This window comes from Eptesicus fuscus, chromosome 6 (genome assembly GCF_027574615.1).
Source record: "Eptesicus fuscus isolate TK198812 chromosome 6, DD_ASM_mEF_20220401, whole genome shotgun sequence".
NCBI classification, from domain to species: domain Eukaryota; kingdom Metazoa; phylum Chordata; class Mammalia; order Chiroptera; family Vespertilionidae; genus Eptesicus; species Eptesicus fuscus.
In genome coordinates this window covers 90,809,420-90,826,867 of record NC_072478.1, presented here as the reverse complement: position 1 = coordinate 90,826,867, position 17,448 = coordinate 90,809,420, and the positions used below count along the sequence as shown (strand labels likewise).

Genomic DNA, 17,448 nt, shown 5'->3' with positions numbered 1-17,448 from the left:
AACACTTTAAAGCTGCATTTTCTTTGTTAAGAGGAAAAACAAACAAAAATGCCTCCCCTTCACTCTAAAAGATCAACAAATCTATTTGATTTCAGCTGGCTATACCTTCCAAAACCCTGACAATAAAGTCCCACTTTTGGAGGTTTTCCACCACTTCTATTTGAGGCTCAGATTTCGTTATTCTTGGTTAATTTCTACTGGAGCTGCAATGCGGATTAGGGAGAACCAGGTACAAGGTGGTATTTGTTCACCAAAAGTGAACTCAAACCCCAGCTGCTCACATCCTCAAACAGTAGGCCTGCTGGGACGCGGGGGGGGTTTGGACACCTCAACGAGCACAGGAGGTCCACAGGGCGAGGCATTTACCAGAACCCGCTGCGGGGTGTACACTGGCCTGTGGGCCAGAAAGACCTCTTTGGAAATCCCGCCTGACGTAGCGGAGCATTTACTCGACAGTGCCATGTGAATCTCTCATCTAAGAATCCGTTTTGCCACCTCACACCCATTAGGCTGGAGATTATCAAATAAGTAAACAGAAAGTGTTGGTGAGGGTGTGGAAAAATTGGGCCACTTGTGCACTGTGGATGGGAACGTAAAATGGTGCAGCCACAGTTTGGTGGTCCTTCAGAAGACTTAACGTAGCATTGCCATGTGACCCAGCAATCCCACTTCTGCGTCTATACCCAAAAGAAGTGAAAGCAGGGACTGGAACGGGCATTTGTACTCCCAAGTTCATAACTATTATTCACAACAGCCACCAGAGGGAAGCCACCGACATGCCCATCGATGGACGAAGGAGTAGATAAAATGTGGCCTATGCCTACAGTGAGACATTATTCCGCCTTAGAAAGGAAGTTCTGACACCTGCTACAGCATGGATGAACCTTGGACCCATGAAGCAGAGTGAACTATGCCAGTCAAATTCTCTGGGGTACCTAGCTAGAACTTTGTCCTGCGGAAGGTCACTGGAGGGTTGTCAACAGTGGGAGAAAATATTAGAGAAGGTGGCAGAGATGGGAGAGGAGTCAACACTGAGCTATATGGTTTTAGGCCCATAGATGTCTGTATATTGCACTCAGTAATGGGCTTTCTCCTCTCCATTAACACAAATAATTAACACCATTGGCTTTAAGGGAAAACAAATCATTAAAGGAAATGCCACATTTAACACTCTCACCTTGCACCAACACCTTCTCAGAACAGGGAACTGGATATAAAGTAACGAGCTGCATAAACCCCAGAAGGGCCGCTCTCTCATCTCCCACTCTCTTCGCTGGGAAGAGGGTGCCAGGGCTTACCATGCTTCTGCGACTTAACCAAAGCTTCCCACAGCGCTCTCCATCTGTCCCCGCCTTGTGCCAAGCTCTCTTTGGACCCGTAACATCTGTGATGAGCAGGCTGGGTCAGAAAAGTTGTGCTCAGATTAGAACCTGCACACCAAGGACGGCCCATGTCATGAAACCTTCTCTCGTTTAGACATCCTAATGTCACTTACACTACCATCACTGAATGTCATTCTAAACAGCTGCTCTCCACGGATTTTTTTTTTCCATCTACTGATTTTCTAAGAAAGAAGAATCCAGAGAATTCCATGGCATTGGTGCTCACAACCATTGATTGTCTCCCCTTGCCGGGGCCTCAGAAGAGAGCTTGGAGAACCAGTCTCCTGCCCGACCCCAAGAGTTCTTGTGGGCACCTGGTGGAAGTCTGGGGACGAGTTTGCAGCTGAGTGCGATCTCCTGCCCTATCTCAGCATTCCAGAACCCACGAGAGGATTTTTATAGTCGGTTGCAGTGTAGCCGACTGCTTCTCACCCATGTGGACAGTGGTGGTGCCTCTGCTTCCTGTGCTCTGCCAGAGGAGACGGTCTGTGTAGCTCGGCTCTCCTCCCAGGGGCCCGTCTCTCTTTGTTTGCCTCACAGACTCATCTTTCTCACGGGCTGAACAAAAGTAATGATTTTTGCAGTCTATTATTTTCTCATGTTAGGGCAGGAATGATGTGCTGAGCAGCTTTCCATATCCTAAGACGCATACGGGCATTTAAATCCACCTTTATCCTATAGCAAATGTACACCTGAACCTGAAGGAAGCTATTTTTATTCTTCCGCAAGAATCATGCTGCTTTGATGAATCTTCCTAGCAGTGTAAATCACCCCTCAATCTTCCAAAATTTCTTCAGCCTTCTATTAAGCTTCCCAGGTGACCTTAGAATTATATTGTCTAGTTAAAAAAAAAAATACTTTCGACATTTTTATTAGAATTGAACCGGCTGAATTATTGAGTTGTGCCATCCAATAATGTGGTATGCCCTACCATTTATTTAAATCTTCAAGTTCCCCAGTAAAGTTTTACAATTTTATTTATATGGGTCCTATATATACATTTCTTATGTCAAGTTTATTCCTAGATATTTTTTATATTTGTCTTTATTTTAATGCCTTTTTAAAAATTTTTATTTGCTGATATTTGGTGTCTTAAAGCATTGATTTTTATATAGTGATTTTGTACCCACCTGCTTTATTGAACTCTCCTTACTTCTAATAGTTTTTCAGTTTATTTTCTTGAGTTCCTCGGGAGACAAGTATATACAAGTAGTATTTTGTCTCCTCCTTGCCAAAAATTTTTCTCTTATTTCACTTTGACTTGCTGTGTTGACTAAACTTTCAGGAAATATTAAGTGACCATGGATAGTGGGCACGCCTGACCTTACCTGACTTTGGTGGGAAACACCAGAGCTTTCCCATTAAGTATGATGATACCTGAGGCAGATACTCCAACCCCCTTTTAGTCTGAGAAAGAAAAAAAGCACTCACAGCTAGGCCATGCAGTCCTCCATGCTGGACATAAACTGTCTCAAAGAACACCAACTCGGACAAGGCCACTCTGAGACAGTGAGGAAATGAGGTTAAGCGAGTCCATACCATCCATAATTTTGTCTACGCACAGACAGACAAAAACAGGGTCACTGTGCCACCCACAAAATACCAAACATCCCCCTCTCTTGGTTAAAATGAGTGACTATTAATTCTTTACCAATTATGCCTCTTTTCTCACCCTAGTTTGCCCCCCACCCCAATATATCAAATTTATTGAGATAATCACAGAATTCTCACCGCCACACACACTTTCCAACAGCACCCAACCTAGAGCAACCCCTTGCTTCCTTGGACTCCACAAATCATCCTACCCAGGAGTTCTAACACCTTCATGTTCAGACAACCATGGCTCCCCATGGCGTGTGTTCTCCCTTGACACAACAAACTGAACCTGTTCAGCTGCCGTTGTGTTCATGGTGGTCTCCGGCTGGAGGACATTAACAATAAAAGAAATTGTTTTTAATTTAAAAAAATTAACAAGACCAAGTGAATCAGAATCATTGGAGCAAAACCGAGAGTTTACATTAACGAGCAAGCACCAGACTCTTCCTCTGCATACAAAAGTTTGAGAAACACTGAACTAGGGCTGTGGACAGAGTAGCTTCTTGTCAATGAAAGCAAGTATATCACTGAGAGCCAGGAAGCACCGAGCACAAATTAATACTAACAATTTTCTGCTCACAAAAGGTAAGTGAGCACCACCTACTGCCTTGCTTAGAATGCAATGCTGAGATTGCTTCAATTCCTCTCAGTAATTGAATTTACTCTGAAAAAATGAATCAATCCTAAATAAGATATCCAACCTTTAGAAAGCATTGTTAGAATGGAACATGAAAACAGTATTAATACCTAGAAGAAAACTTTCTGAGTTAAGAGTTTTTGGAGTTGTATATTAAATATATGTAATAAACTCCTGTAATTTCAAGTTACTACTAAAACAGTAAAGGAAAATATAATCCCTCCTCCATTGGCCTCCAAAGGAAAAACACAACCACAGAATGCCCTAAAACACTGCAATAAAATAACATGCAGGTATGCTCAGCTCCACACTCCTTCCATTCCCAAGGGAAAATGAGAGAAATAAGGACAAGCTTTCTTATCCTGTAACCTACTCATGTTCAGTATCAAACTTCCACCTGTAGGACACTAGTTGGAAAGTTAACATTCCCTTCAAAAAGCCTAGTGAGTTCCAGTCTGGTACTATGTCTAAAGCAGGTTTCCCCTTCCAAGTTGCAAATGCATAAAACATATCCAGAGGTTCAGAGATATGGGCAATCTTATAACAGATAAAACCAGCAGTTGTACTTCATATTTCAATAATTCAATGACAAGTCATAAAAAGCATCTGTCTTTAATTATTGTTTTTAGGAAATGAATGGCAAACTATATACACTGTGGAGTCTGAATTTCGCCATCATAGAGTGTGAATGATGGTCCTGTTTCGAAGCTGCTGAATATATTCTTTGGCGTGAGTGACTGCTGTCTTTGGTGGTTCAGGTGGAGGTGGAGGGCCTTCTACCAACTTCACAAAATAATGGCAATAAACCTTCTCCATGATCCCAAAGCGACCTCTGCCATGGTATCGAATGCGTTTCAGGTACTGGCCTCGGCCTGAGGTGGACGCAGCTAGACAGGGAAGAAAAAAGAGAATTATAGGAAACGACTGTACTCACGGGACTCTAGCTTGATCAGTTGAGCAATTTCTGCCCTTTCCTTGACTGGATTCTAAGACTACATGAGCTTTCTGGCTGGCTAGAGCAGGCTGGTCTCAAAGCAAATATCTCCTGAGTACTCACTAAGGACCAGGCTCTCTTCTAGGTGTTGGAGAAACAGAGTGAATGAGACTAGCAAGGACCCTGCCTCCATGCAGTGTACACTACAGAGGAGACAGAACATAAACATGCTCGCTTCCGTTAGTGACAGGTGCTTTGAGCAAAATAAAACTGATGGGCTATTGGGGGGCAACTCTACGTAAGGAGGTGTTAAGGGGCACCCTTGAGGAAGAGACATTTGATCTAAGATCAGAATGAATCATCCAGGCAAATGTCTACGGGTAAAGTGTTCCAGACAGAGCGAACAGCAAGTGCAAAGGTCCAATCATGGCATTGCGTTTGACCTGTTCGTTTGTTTGTTTGTTTGTTTGTTTTTAATATATTTTATTGATTTTTGACTTGCTGTGTTGACTAAACTTTCAGGAAATATTAAGTGACCATGGATAGTGGGCACACTTGATCTTACCTGTATATATAATAAACTCCTGTAATTTCAAGTTATTACTAAAACAGTAAAGGAAAATATAAGAGGAAGGGAGAGGGATAGAGAGTTAGAAACATCGATGAGAGAGAAACATCTATCAGCTGCCTCCTGCACACCCCCCTACTGGGGATGTGCCCACAACCAAGGTACATGCCCTTGACCGGAATCGAACCTGGGACCCTTCAGTCCGCAGGCCGATGCTCTATCTACTGAGCCAAACCAGTTAGGGCGCGTTTGGCCTGCTTTAGGAACGGAGAGACCAGCCTGTTGAAGCACAGTAAGTAAGGTGACGAGTGGTACAAACAAGGGAAAGAGATCAGAGATCAGAAGGCAACATTACATAGAGCCCTGTAGATTGAGTAAGGAGCTTTTATTTTATTCCCATTGTGATGAAAGCCCCTGGAACCAACAGTTCCCAAACGCTGGTTCTTGGGCTAGCTACATCAAACTAACCTAGGGCCTCTATTTTAAATGCTAATGCTAAGACCCCACCCCTGGAGACTCTAATTTAGTATATTTGAGGTGGGCTTGGAAATCACATCCTGAGCAAACACCACCACTCCCATGGGCCCCATTCTGATCTCCAGCCAGTTTTAGGAACTTCTGCATTACAGCTGCCCCTCAACTCCCACCCCCACTCTGCATGGCAAAGTTTGACGTTGTAAAATTTGAAGAAATCTTTTAAATAGTTCATAGAAAGAAATCTGTTCATCCATAGTAAATCAGAGTAGTAACCACCACCTACTATTTTCTGAATTTACTTAATTACTTTTTTTAGTTAATTTAATAAGCCTTTTAAAAAGGCAAAATATAGAGACTACATATCAAATTCACCCACTTCAGTACTTTCCATTTGCATATTCTTACTGTGACATAACTTTATCGATACAGGGACTATATCAAAGTATCCACTTGACAACCTAGGTGCCTTTGCTTATGCCATTACCTTAGTTTGACAATCTTTTCTCATGAACACTCTTTCAAAAGCCTATCTTCAAAATCTACTTTTTCTAGAAAAATCTCCATGACTATTCTGACCCATACTGACCTCTTCTCTACTCCAATACCATTTACCTATCCTTTTTGTCCCAAACCATCTGCTATCTTGTGTAAGTGTTCATGTTTCCCTGTAGAGTCACTTCTTCAACCAAACTTCTACTCCTTCTGTAATGCCCCAGAAAGTCATGCTCCACAAGAAATAGAAGTGATTTTATAACACATCCTCTGCTAATATAATATTTTCAATACAGACATCTCTGATAAGTTTGCTCAAATTATAAAATAAGATTCAAAGTTTTCCAAGAGCATGTAATACTAACAGTGTACATAGTTTTGTTTCAACTCAGAAGAACGATTCAGGTATCCTTCCAAAGGGCTACTACTGCCGAAGAACAAAATGACAGGCGCTAGAGGTTTGAAACTGCTCCTCAGACACACCGTCACTAACTGTGTGTGTAGTGTGCACATGGAAGGTACTCAGATACTTTCTGAATGAAAGAGAAAACATTAAGACATCTCAAAAATAGGAACAACCTTCTAAAGGTAATGTCCAATAGGTACCATGTAGTTAAAATAATGTCAATATTTCCGATCACTAGCATTTAGGTAATTGAGAACCTTGACATTTTAACATTAGAAACTCTCCCTTCCCCACTTCATCACTCTTAGCCCAGAAGACTGATTTACAAAGTCAGTCGATCACTTTCTCTAGTGAATCACTTTAGATGCCATGAATCATTAAGCAGTGACATTTTATTAGTCCATGTCCACTTGTTAAGGCTATTCACAGTGTCATTAGTCATCATTATAAGTTTGAAAGGGAAGTGAACTTTCAAAGTCTGTGGTCATGCAACACCAGGTATTAGCTTTAGACTGATGTCAGGCATCCGAAGGAATTACTGTATAATGAGAACATATGCTACCAAAAAGCACTTCCTTTAAATACCTATCCTTACCTATTCTAGGTGACTGCTGCCATGAAATGGTAGCCAACAAGTAGTTAGTCTTTCAAATCTTAAAAGTCTATGGAATAAAATGTCTAAGCCTTTTCCAAAAATATAATAAAATAAATCAGTTTCCCACATTTTATCAGTAAGAATCACTAGGGTACTTACCCAGGCCTCTCCCCTACGGTTTAAATCAGTGAGTCTGTGCTAAGGCCTAAAAATCTTTATTTTTACTAAGAACCTCAGATGATTCTTATCGGGGAAATTTGGCAAATACAAGGATAAAATGCCTGATATGTCATGGTAAGATATTTCATTTTCCACTAATCTCTTTTTCATTCCTAATGGGATTAGGCAATAAAATACTTAACAAATGAGTTTTTTAAATCATAAGGCAAATCCTGCCCTGGCCAATGTTCCTGAGTGATTAGAGCGCTGGCCTGTGCACTGAAGAGTCTCAGGTTTGATTCCCAATCAAGGGCACATACCTGGGTTGCAGGTTCAATCCCTGGCCCTGGTCACCCAGGACACGTGCTGGAGCCAACCAATTAATGTGTCTCTCTCACATTGATCTCTCTCTCTCTCTCTCTCTCCTTCCCTCCCTCCCTTCCACTCTCTCTAAAAATCAATGGGAAAAATATCTTCGGGTGAGGATTAACAAAAAAATAAGGAAAGAAAATTACATGACAAATCCAAACTACCTGCCCTAATTAAAAGTTTTTTACACAGAATTAGATGAAAAGAGGGTGCAGGTAGGGCAGAGGTTTTTCAACAGAAATGTGCATAATGAGACCAATGAATTAAAGGCCCATTCATGTAAGACGGGTTAAATTTATTTTTGCTCAGTGGCAACAATGGACTTTGCTCATTCATTTGGGGGGACAGGATTAAGCTCCTCACCCTATCTCTCTCTACTACAATTATTAAAATGGAATTAAAGACAAATTCTATTTCATTTGTATCTGAATTCCATTACCAAGTGTTGTCTATCAGCTAAGAAGCCCACACATTCCTATGAAACTGAATAACAATGATTAAATCTGATTTTATTTTCAGCACAGCACAGGAAAGGTCACCAAGAGGTTTTAAGCAAATGGTCTTCCTCTTCATCCATTTCACCTCTTCCAATGTACACCCCCTTCTGGGCCCTCCCAGTATTATTTATTCATGCTGCTCCCAGAGGAAAATGCTTATGATTAACTACTGCAGCCCTGTATCTTCTAAGTTACCAGACTGATTTCCTTCTGCATCCATGCATGTTATCAGAATATATTTTAAAGTTTCAGCTTTAAAATAAGATATTTCCACTGAGAATCTTAACTCATTTGAATTTCAGAAGTAGGTGTGGTTTCAGCATCAATTCCAGATGAGTTGAAGTGAGATTTCAACAGAACCAGAGTAAGTATCTCCACTAGGACAAAGGTTATGTGACAAAGAGGAATTCAGATGATTTTTTCTACTCTAATTGTTGAAAAATTATAAGGTACAACAAATTTTCCCCATAATAATTCAGCCCTTTTCCCTCAATTTGAAGAGTAGCAGTTCCCCCATATCTTGAATTTAAAATATCTATTATAAAAGCATAATATGCTAATTAGACCTGACGTCCTTCTGGACGACCTTGCAGATGAAGCTGGGGCTGGGAGGGAAGCCCAGGTCCCAGGTGCCTGCTGGCAGCCGGAAGGAAGCCCGGGTCCCAGGTGCCAGAGGGAAGCCGGTGCCGGCAGCCAGGGGAAGGAAGGCCTACTCTTGCATGAATTTCATACGTCGGGCCTCTAGTTTTTAGATAAAAGAATCCTCCCTATATGTAGGTTTAGCAGATGGAGAAAATTTTGCTTAGACATCAGCATCTTTGTTTGATTACAAAACTGCTGAAGTTAGGAGTAACTGCTGCTGAAGTGAGAGAAAAACATTCACTCCAGCTACTGCTCTACTTTTCTGTGGTGTTGGGAGGAGGCAAGAGAACTTTGTAATACTCACTGATCTCTTTTTGGAAAAAGAGCTGTGTGAAGGTATACTACAAAAAAATCCCTCACACTTTGTACAAATGCTTCCCAAAGCATTTCACTTACATGAGTTTAATTTGATGTGGAAAAAGCATGCAAAACCAAAGATAATGCTTCAGGATGTAATACCGAAGGGAAATTAACACACCTGGGTCATCTGAGTCTCCCAAGGCCCTTGGCTTCTACAATTCAACAGATCTTCCACTCTGATCATTGGAAGGTTAATCTACAGGACACCTTTATGAGTTAGGCACCTGGCTTGGCACATTATGAATAAAGACTTTAAGTCCACCTATGATCCTTTGGGTTGACAAATAATTCATTTAAAACAAAATCAATTATGTTCTTTCTTAGTTTTATTATGATTAAAGGACCACTCTATGTACTACCTTGGTATCCATTACTCAATAATTATTGGCAGTAGGTTTCATAATCCCAGTCTCATTACAGAACAGGTAACAATAAAGCAGTAAGGTTATTACCATTTACAACAGGTTAACATGAGCACGCGGAAGACAGAAGAGCTATTACCAGCAATTTTCACTGGCAAACGCAGCCCTAAGTAATTAGATATCAAAGACTATTGTTGGATAAAGAACCTGACATCGCTATCAGAATAGATTTCCAACACTAAAAATGTTAAAGATCTTACCTATGTATAAATTGGATCTGAATTCCACATTGTGGTCTCTCACTGCCATATCTTGTGCTTCTAAAAGAATCTTAAACAAGGAAAAGAAAGGCATTCATATGACTGACCCTGAACTAAAGTGCAATGAAATTTCTCATTTCTTGTTATCTCTATGACTGCTAATCACATGCCTCCATTTTACAGTCAATTTTAAAAAGAGAATATCAAATGATAACAGTACCAAGGAGAAGGGGTACAGTGAGCTTTCCTTCCTCAGAGAAGAATTGCAAATGCAAGGAGCACAGTCCATCCGGCCAGGTTTTAAATGGGATGTGTGAGCTGTGAAGGAGCAGATAGCAGCCCTTGCAGCAGTACCCTTCATAATGAATATCATGTCTTTGAGTCTGAGACTTGCCAAAAAGTTCAAGAAGCTCAAGAACTAAATCTTATTGAAAATACTTAAACTTCAGAGCCACAGTAACCATTAACAATATCAGACAAGTAGAAAAAAACATACTTGAAATTTTCCTTTAAGAATTACTACATTTAAACTTCATACATATTTTGAATTAACTTCCTCCAGAGCACATTTTTAGAAACAGGAAAATTGTCAGAAATAACAGAAACCAGATCTTTCACTCCTTTAGATAAAGGAGTGAAATTAATAAATATATTCATTCTGAATTGAATTAAATATAGGCATTGGATTATATGGAACCTCTTAGAAGTCTGAGTCCATCAATCGTTAACTATTCACCTACTAAACTGAAAAGATAAGATCTGATTTTAGGTGAGAGACTTAACTGAAATATAGAAAATAATGCTGATATCCCTGGATATCCTCAAACCAGCTTTTTGAAACAAGAGTCAGTGAATTTACCATCAGCCCATTTATACATAGTAAATCAGCTACACTTAGAGCTAGGTCTTTAAAGATCATCTAATCCAATCCCACCTATTTTACAAACAAGAAAAATGGGACCAGACAGATTATCACAATAGAAATATGAGAAAAAGGACTAGACTCCAAGTCTCCAGAATCCCAGTCCAATGCTCTTTCCACTCAGCTAGTTAGAAAATCATAAACTCTCAGTTGTGGAATTGACCAAAAAAATATTTTAAAAAATATATCAAGCCCCAAATCATTAAAAATAAGATTTATCACTATCACTTCAAATATAACTGTCTGGTGCAAATAAAAGCATCACAAGAAAAAATGCTTAAAGCACATGACATTCCTAAGGTATAAGGACATTAATGAAACTGAGCATCCTAAATCTGTATTATATAAACTAGGCATTAACACCAGGGAATTCAGAATTTAGGCTGAGCTTACTAACACTTATAAGACAGCTATGCACCCCTCACCTCAAACCTTAGTTTACCTCTTTAATTATTTGGGCTCCTTTTTTGTCACTAAATTCCAATTGAGCCAAAGCCTGGTCAATGGACATTCCTCGAATCTAGAATTAAGGGGTGACAGACAAGAGAAAATAAACAAATTAATTTACAAAATCAATGTTCTCTTTTCAATGAAAAGTCTTTTTTTTTTTTAATTCTTTATTGTTGAAGTATTACATATGTCTCCTTTTTCCCCCATTGACCCTCCTCCCCCCTGCTCCCGCTCCCCAGCACAGGTCCTCATTCCCCTACTGTCTATGTCCATTGGTTATGCTTATATGCATGCATCCAAGTCCTTCAAAAGTCTTACATAATCTAAATAACTTCTAAAAAATAGCTAAGTAGTTATATGTTGATTATATCTCAATAAAACTGGGGGAAATTTTTTAAATTAAAACTAGTGGCCCAGTGCATGGATTTGTGCACATTGAAAGGAAATTAATTAGAAGAAATATTTTAATATCGCTATTCGCCCTTTCTTCATAATAGAAGTGTCAGAGATGAGAGAAAATTAGTAACATGTATATGAAAGTAATATATAAATTGATTAATAAATAAACAATAACAACATGATATAACAACAAAGACATGATATAAAAATAATAAAAACATGACATAAAAACAACAAAAACATTCAGGCAAATTTAAATTGGCTAGTTGAAACAAGTGAATATTCTAGAAAAATTAATTGCACTGGACAAAAAGGTGTTCCTAAAGTGTCAACTAAATTTTTTATTGGTACTTCATCTCACGATAAAATTGTGTACCATATAATGAACCTAAAACAGTAATATTATAGTGCAAAAAATTAAAATTTAAAAGCCATCAAGACTACATTATAAAATTTTCAAAAGCCTCCTAACATTTAAATCAAAAAAGGAGGGGATAGTAGAGGAATATCATGTAAGGAAAAATATCCTGTAAGTAAATTACATCTAGAAAATTAATACTTTAGAAAATTAATTGTAAGGCAAAAAGCAAGACACCCATGAAAAACACACAAGGTGACAAAACAAGCCAGAGGAAAATCATTTGGGCAAAAATTGAAAAAGGATCCCCAGTCAAATTTATAGAAAATATTCCTTTAACTTTTGGTCGAGAATATGTTTGTATATTTTCAGAAAACAACTCCGAGACCATGTGGATTCCAGCAAGAGAGGAATCGACAGGACTACTCCAGCCATGAAGACAGAAGAGAAGCAGTCCAGAGACGGAAGACGCTGATGTGGCCTTCCCATACTAGCAGTTAACAGCTGTGCATCACTGCAGATTGCCCAGGACCAAACCAGACAGAGTCGGACCTGCATTACCACCATTTGTCCACCATCCAGAACTGAAATGTCAGTGCTGACATGTACACATAAGGAACTGTTGGACATTGAAATTGGGTCTCAAAAGAACTGTTGGCCCAGAAAGAAACTCACTACAGACCAATTCATTTGCCTGTCACCATAACCATTATTGCTTGTCTCATTTCGGTTCTTATAAGTGTATTTCTAATAGCACATGATCTCACTCATCTAGGAGAAATAATGAACAACATAGACTGATGAACAAGAACAGACCCAGAAACAAGGAGGCATGGATCAGACTGTCGGGCCTCGGGGGGAGGGTAGGGAAGGGTGGGGGTAAAGGGGGAGATCAACCAAAGGACTTGTGTGCAGGCATGAGCCTAACCGGCGGTTAAGGACAACAGGGGGGTGGGGGCATGTGTGGGGAGGGGGGTGGGATGGGAATGGGGGGACGAGGACAAATATGTGATACCTAAATCAATAAAGAAATTAAAACAAAAAAAACATGATATAAAAACATTGATAAAAACAATGACTGATAAATTGATTAAACTTATTCTAATATCTCCCTGTATACCACATTAAGAGTAAAAACATTTTCAGAGTGCTTGACTAATTTCCCTTGTGATGAAGTATTTACAACTTTAACTTTAACGTCACACGCTCTTGGAACTGGAGAGAAAGCAACATATAACTGAACATGTCCAAAAACGGTTTCAGGTAGGAATATTCCTACTCTGTCTAGAGTTTGTTCTTGTGATTTATTAATAGTCATCGCAAATGCTGGCATCACGGGAAACTGTCTTCAAGTTAATTCAAATGGGAGGCCAGTGTCAGACAGGGACAAATACCATGCATGCGCGAGTCAATGTTTACTTTTAAATATATTTTTTATTGATTTTTTACAGAGAAGAAGGGAGAGGAAGAGAGAGTTAGAAACATCGATGAGAAAGAAACATCAATCAGCTGCCTCCTGCACAACCCCTACTGGGGATGTGCCCGCAACCAAGGTACATGCCCTTGACCGGAATCGAACCTGGGACCCTTGAGTCCGCAGGCCGACACTCTATCCACTGAGCCAAACGGGTTAGGGCCAATGTTTACTTTTAAACTGCCAGTGCACGTCATATGTACCAACTGGCCAGTTGGTCAGTCAGTCGGACTGATGAATGGTCAGTCACTTAGCCTTTTATATATATAGATAGCTAACTAAATGCAGGCAAAAGAAAAGTTTGAGAAGGAATACCACTGTCAAAATCAAGCTTAAACATGTTAATCATAAAACCTAGATTGTTAATAGTTTCAGTAACATTAAAAGAGAGAGCAGACATGACAGAGAGAGATCACGAGTGGGCTAGGACCACACTAGGCAATAAAGGCATCTCTTTCTCCTACAGGACAAATGCATTACATGTATATTTGCTGCTTTTGTCTCCGCTCATACCTACATTTCATTTTCCAGAGAAAAAATATACAAAGCATCAGTTTTGAAACAGGTTGAATCAACTGGATTCTCTGGTTATAGCCAGATTCCTGATGCCTTTGTTCTAAATATCTATGTATCCAATGTGACACAGTTTCTCAGAAGAAAGGTAAAAATTAAGCAAATCACTCATCTCTGAGCAATCATTTTTGGACTACCTACCAACTGTCTGAAAATGCAATTATACTCCTCACCTTTTAGAGGCAAATTTTTTTGATTTTTCAAATCCTGGGAGAGAAGTCATAGCTTAGCTTCTTTAACTAAGTATTACATGGTAATAGTTATTTTAGCTTACCAATTTTGCCAAATACCACATCTTGTCTTTGCTGTACTTTATTTGTCTTCGACAATGGTAGATTTCCTTACAAATAGAAAAAAAAACAAAAAAACACTTTAGCAAGTTTATACCAAAATGACAATAACGGTGTTGCTCAGTGGTTGAACCAGGAGGTCATAGTTCAATTCCCAATTCCAGGTCAGGGCACATGCCTGGGTTGCAGCCTCAATCCCCAATGAAGGGTGTTTAGGAGGTAGCCGATCAGTGATTCTCTCTAATCACTGATGTTTCTGCCTCTCCCTCTTCCTTCCCCTCTCCCTTCCTCTCTGAAATCAATAAAAAAAAATTTTCAATGACAGTAACATAGTGTTAATAAAGTTTTGACTTTCTATGCCTAATGAAAATTCTGTCATAAGAAATAAAAACATTATTAAGATTTACAGATTCTTTTTCCCTACACAAAATTATATAGTTTCCAAAGTCTGACTCTGTTAAAAAAAATTACTAAGGGAAAAATAGAAAATACAAAATGACTAGTTTGTGCCAATATATGCTATATTTTTATCCAGAGGAATAGTAAAAGATTTAAATGAAAGTATTTTTAAAACATTTAGCTGGCTAAAAGGACAAAAGAAAAAGAACAAGAAAAAAAGTTTCCTATTAGTGAAGAGAACAATGTGAAATGGACAAAATAACTGTTTTCACCAGTATTCTAGGTGTTTGGTCAAGAGCATAGGTTCTAGAATCAGACTGCCTGGGTTGGAATCCTAGTTCTACCATTTGCTAACATTCTGACTCTTGCAGGAAGTTAAGAACCCAAGCTACTTAACCTCTCTCGGCCTAAATTCCTACTTCTTTAAAATGAAGATAATATTACCTACCTCATAAAACTATAAGAATAAAATAAAATAACATGTTTTAAAAAAAGCACTTCACATTGCCTAGCACACGGTAAGATCTTAGTAAGTGTTAGCTTTTGTTATCTTCTATTTACAGTGGTAGGTACATCCTATTTAATTTTTTAAAAATATTTTTTATTGTTGACAGTATTACAGATATCTCCCATTTCCCCCCTGCCCCCCCCCATTTAGTTTTTTTAAATCAATCATCCATTAAACAATTTATAGTTCACAAAGCAACTATCAATTTTTATTTGATCTAACTCTATGAGTTGGGAGAGGAAACATTTTATAATCCTTTTACAAAGTGAAAAACCAGAGAAATACAATGTCTGGCAGATATATCCTCGAAGTTCCCCTTTTGATTCTAAAACCTGCATTCTTTCCACCACTATATGCTATTAACTCACCTATACAGTAAATGACGTAAAGTTATTTATGTTAGGATATAATGTGCAAAATAGTTATTTGAATGAAGCAAGAGGAGATCTAAATTATGAAACACACTAGTAGCCCTGCGCACGAATCCATGTGCCAGTAGCTCTCTGCGGGGCCTGGCAGCTCCGTGCCCGCTGCCCAGAGGCTCTCCGCGGCCCAGAGCCCCATCCGCGGCCAGGCGCAGAACACTTGCCACGTCACCACCCCGGCCTGGCCAGAGGCCCATCCACGCCTGGGCGCGGAATGCTTGCCTCGTCGCCACGGCAACAAAGCAAGCTTTCTGACACGGTACTCACGCTGCCTGCTCTCAGCGGCCGCCCCCTCGGGACTGGGGGACTCCGGAGGAGCTGAGAGGACTGGGCACCACCATCTTGTGGCTATGGGCGCCGCCATCTTTGTGACAGAGTGACAGCTGATTTGCATATTACCCTTTTATTAGATAGGATAAGCCAGTAGTTACATACTACCACTTTAAAAAATGTAGGAAACATTTGTCAAGGCAAGCAATAACAAGGAGACCTGAGAATTTTCTAACATTCTGACTCCTGCAGGAAATTTTCAAATGCCTTAGAAACAGCAGTTTTCTCAAGTGGCCATCTTTTAATCTGTAGCACATTTCATTTCAGTTGCAATAGAAGCTGACAGGCTGAAAACTGTAGCAATACCCTAATTACATTTTCAGCAATAAAGTGTCCTGGGGAGCACAGGAGAGGAAAGAAGAACTGTCATGACTGATAATATTAATTTGCAAAAATTAATACACTCAAAAACATATTTTATATAAAAACATTTCAATTCTTGGTACCCCATGGTGGGTTATCTTTAAACCTGAATTGTAGATAATTATCTTCAAATTTTGTAAAAAAGATATTGTAATCCTGGCAAGGGCATGGGAAAAGAGAAATCAAGAGTTTACAAAAAAGGGGAAAGTTATTCAATCCTCCTCTTCTAAAATTAAAAAGCTCTACATTTACTTTAGGCAGGTGCCATGCCTAAGGATACTTTCTTAAGATAAACCTTTAAAAGATGTTTGCTGAACTGAATTATTTATAATTAACATAGTAATTCTATTTCTAAAGTACTTACCTCAGTTTATTTACTTAAGGATTCAAATGTTCCCAAGTGTCATTATGAACCTGGTTAAATATCACTGATATTAACTAACCATATGGTAAATGAGGTAAAGTTAGGATATAATGCACAAAATAGTTATCCAATGAAGTAAAAGTAAGTCTAAAATAAGAATTATCAAAACCAGGAACTTTTAAAGATGATGAAAAAGTGTCACCTAATAAAAGTCCTTACAAGAGCCTATGGGAGCCCTAGCCGGTTTGGCCCAGTGGATAGAGCGTCGGGCCTGCGGACTGAAAGGTCCCAGGTTCGATTCTGGTCAAGGGCATGTACCTTGGTTGCGGGCACATCCTCAGTAGGAGGTGTGCAGGAGGCAGCTGATCGATGTTTCTCTCTCATCGATGTTTCTAACTCTCTATCCCTCTCCCTTCTTCTCTGTAAAAAAAAATCAATAAAATATATTTTAAAGAAAATAAAAAGAGCCTATGGGAATCCACACTAATAATATATAAGCTTGACTTTTTATCAATAAAATATGGCTCTTGGAGAAACCAAGATGGCTGCATAGATAAACACCTGAACTTGCTGCCTCACACAACAACTTCAAAACTACAACTAAAAGACAAAATGGACATCATCCAGAACCACAGGAAAGCTGGCTAAATGGAAATTCTACAACTAGAAGGGAAGAGAAAAGCACACGGAGACTCAGAGGCGGTGCGGAAGTAAAGTGCAGAGGTACGGAGGCACGCACACGAAGTGGGGTAGCAACTGAGTACACGGCTGGCTTTTTCAATCTGGAGGGAGACACAAGCTCCCGATTGCTCTGAACTCCAGTTCTGGGTGAGACTCTGGGGACCCAGACCCATACG

The 17,448-nt window shown here is 39.4% G+C and overlaps 1 protein-coding gene across 22 annotated transcripts in view; it reads right to left on the bottom strand.

Moving 5' to 3' along the window:
• Positions 1 to 4,211: 4,211 nt before the first annotated feature.
• CNOT8 (CCR4-NOT transcription complex subunit 8) overlaps positions 4,212 to 17,448 on the bottom strand; it is an 88,747-nt gene continuing 75,510 nt past the window's right edge. For 16 of the 22 annotated variants that reach the window (XM_054718074.1, XM_054718086.1, XM_054718075.1 and 13 more), the window contains 4 exons: positions 14,187 to 14,252; positions 11,101 to 11,178; positions 9,737 to 9,806; positions 4,212 to 4,502 (listed from right to left, as the gene is read on the bottom strand). In XM_054718074.1, the coding sequence (XP_054574049.1) occupies positions 4,291 to 4,502; positions 9,737 to 9,806; positions 11,101 to 11,178; positions 14,187 to 14,252 (426 nt within the window). In that variant the 3' untranslated portion in view covers positions 4,212 to 4,290. Of the gene's footprint in view, positions 4,503 to 9,736; positions 9,807 to 11,083; positions 11,179 to 14,186; positions 14,253 to 14,380; positions 14,503 to 15,477; positions 15,730 to 17,448 lie in introns of those variants that run through there. The other 6 variants (XM_028161654.2, XM_054718090.1, XM_054718077.1 and 3 more) reach the window with 6 other exon arrangements.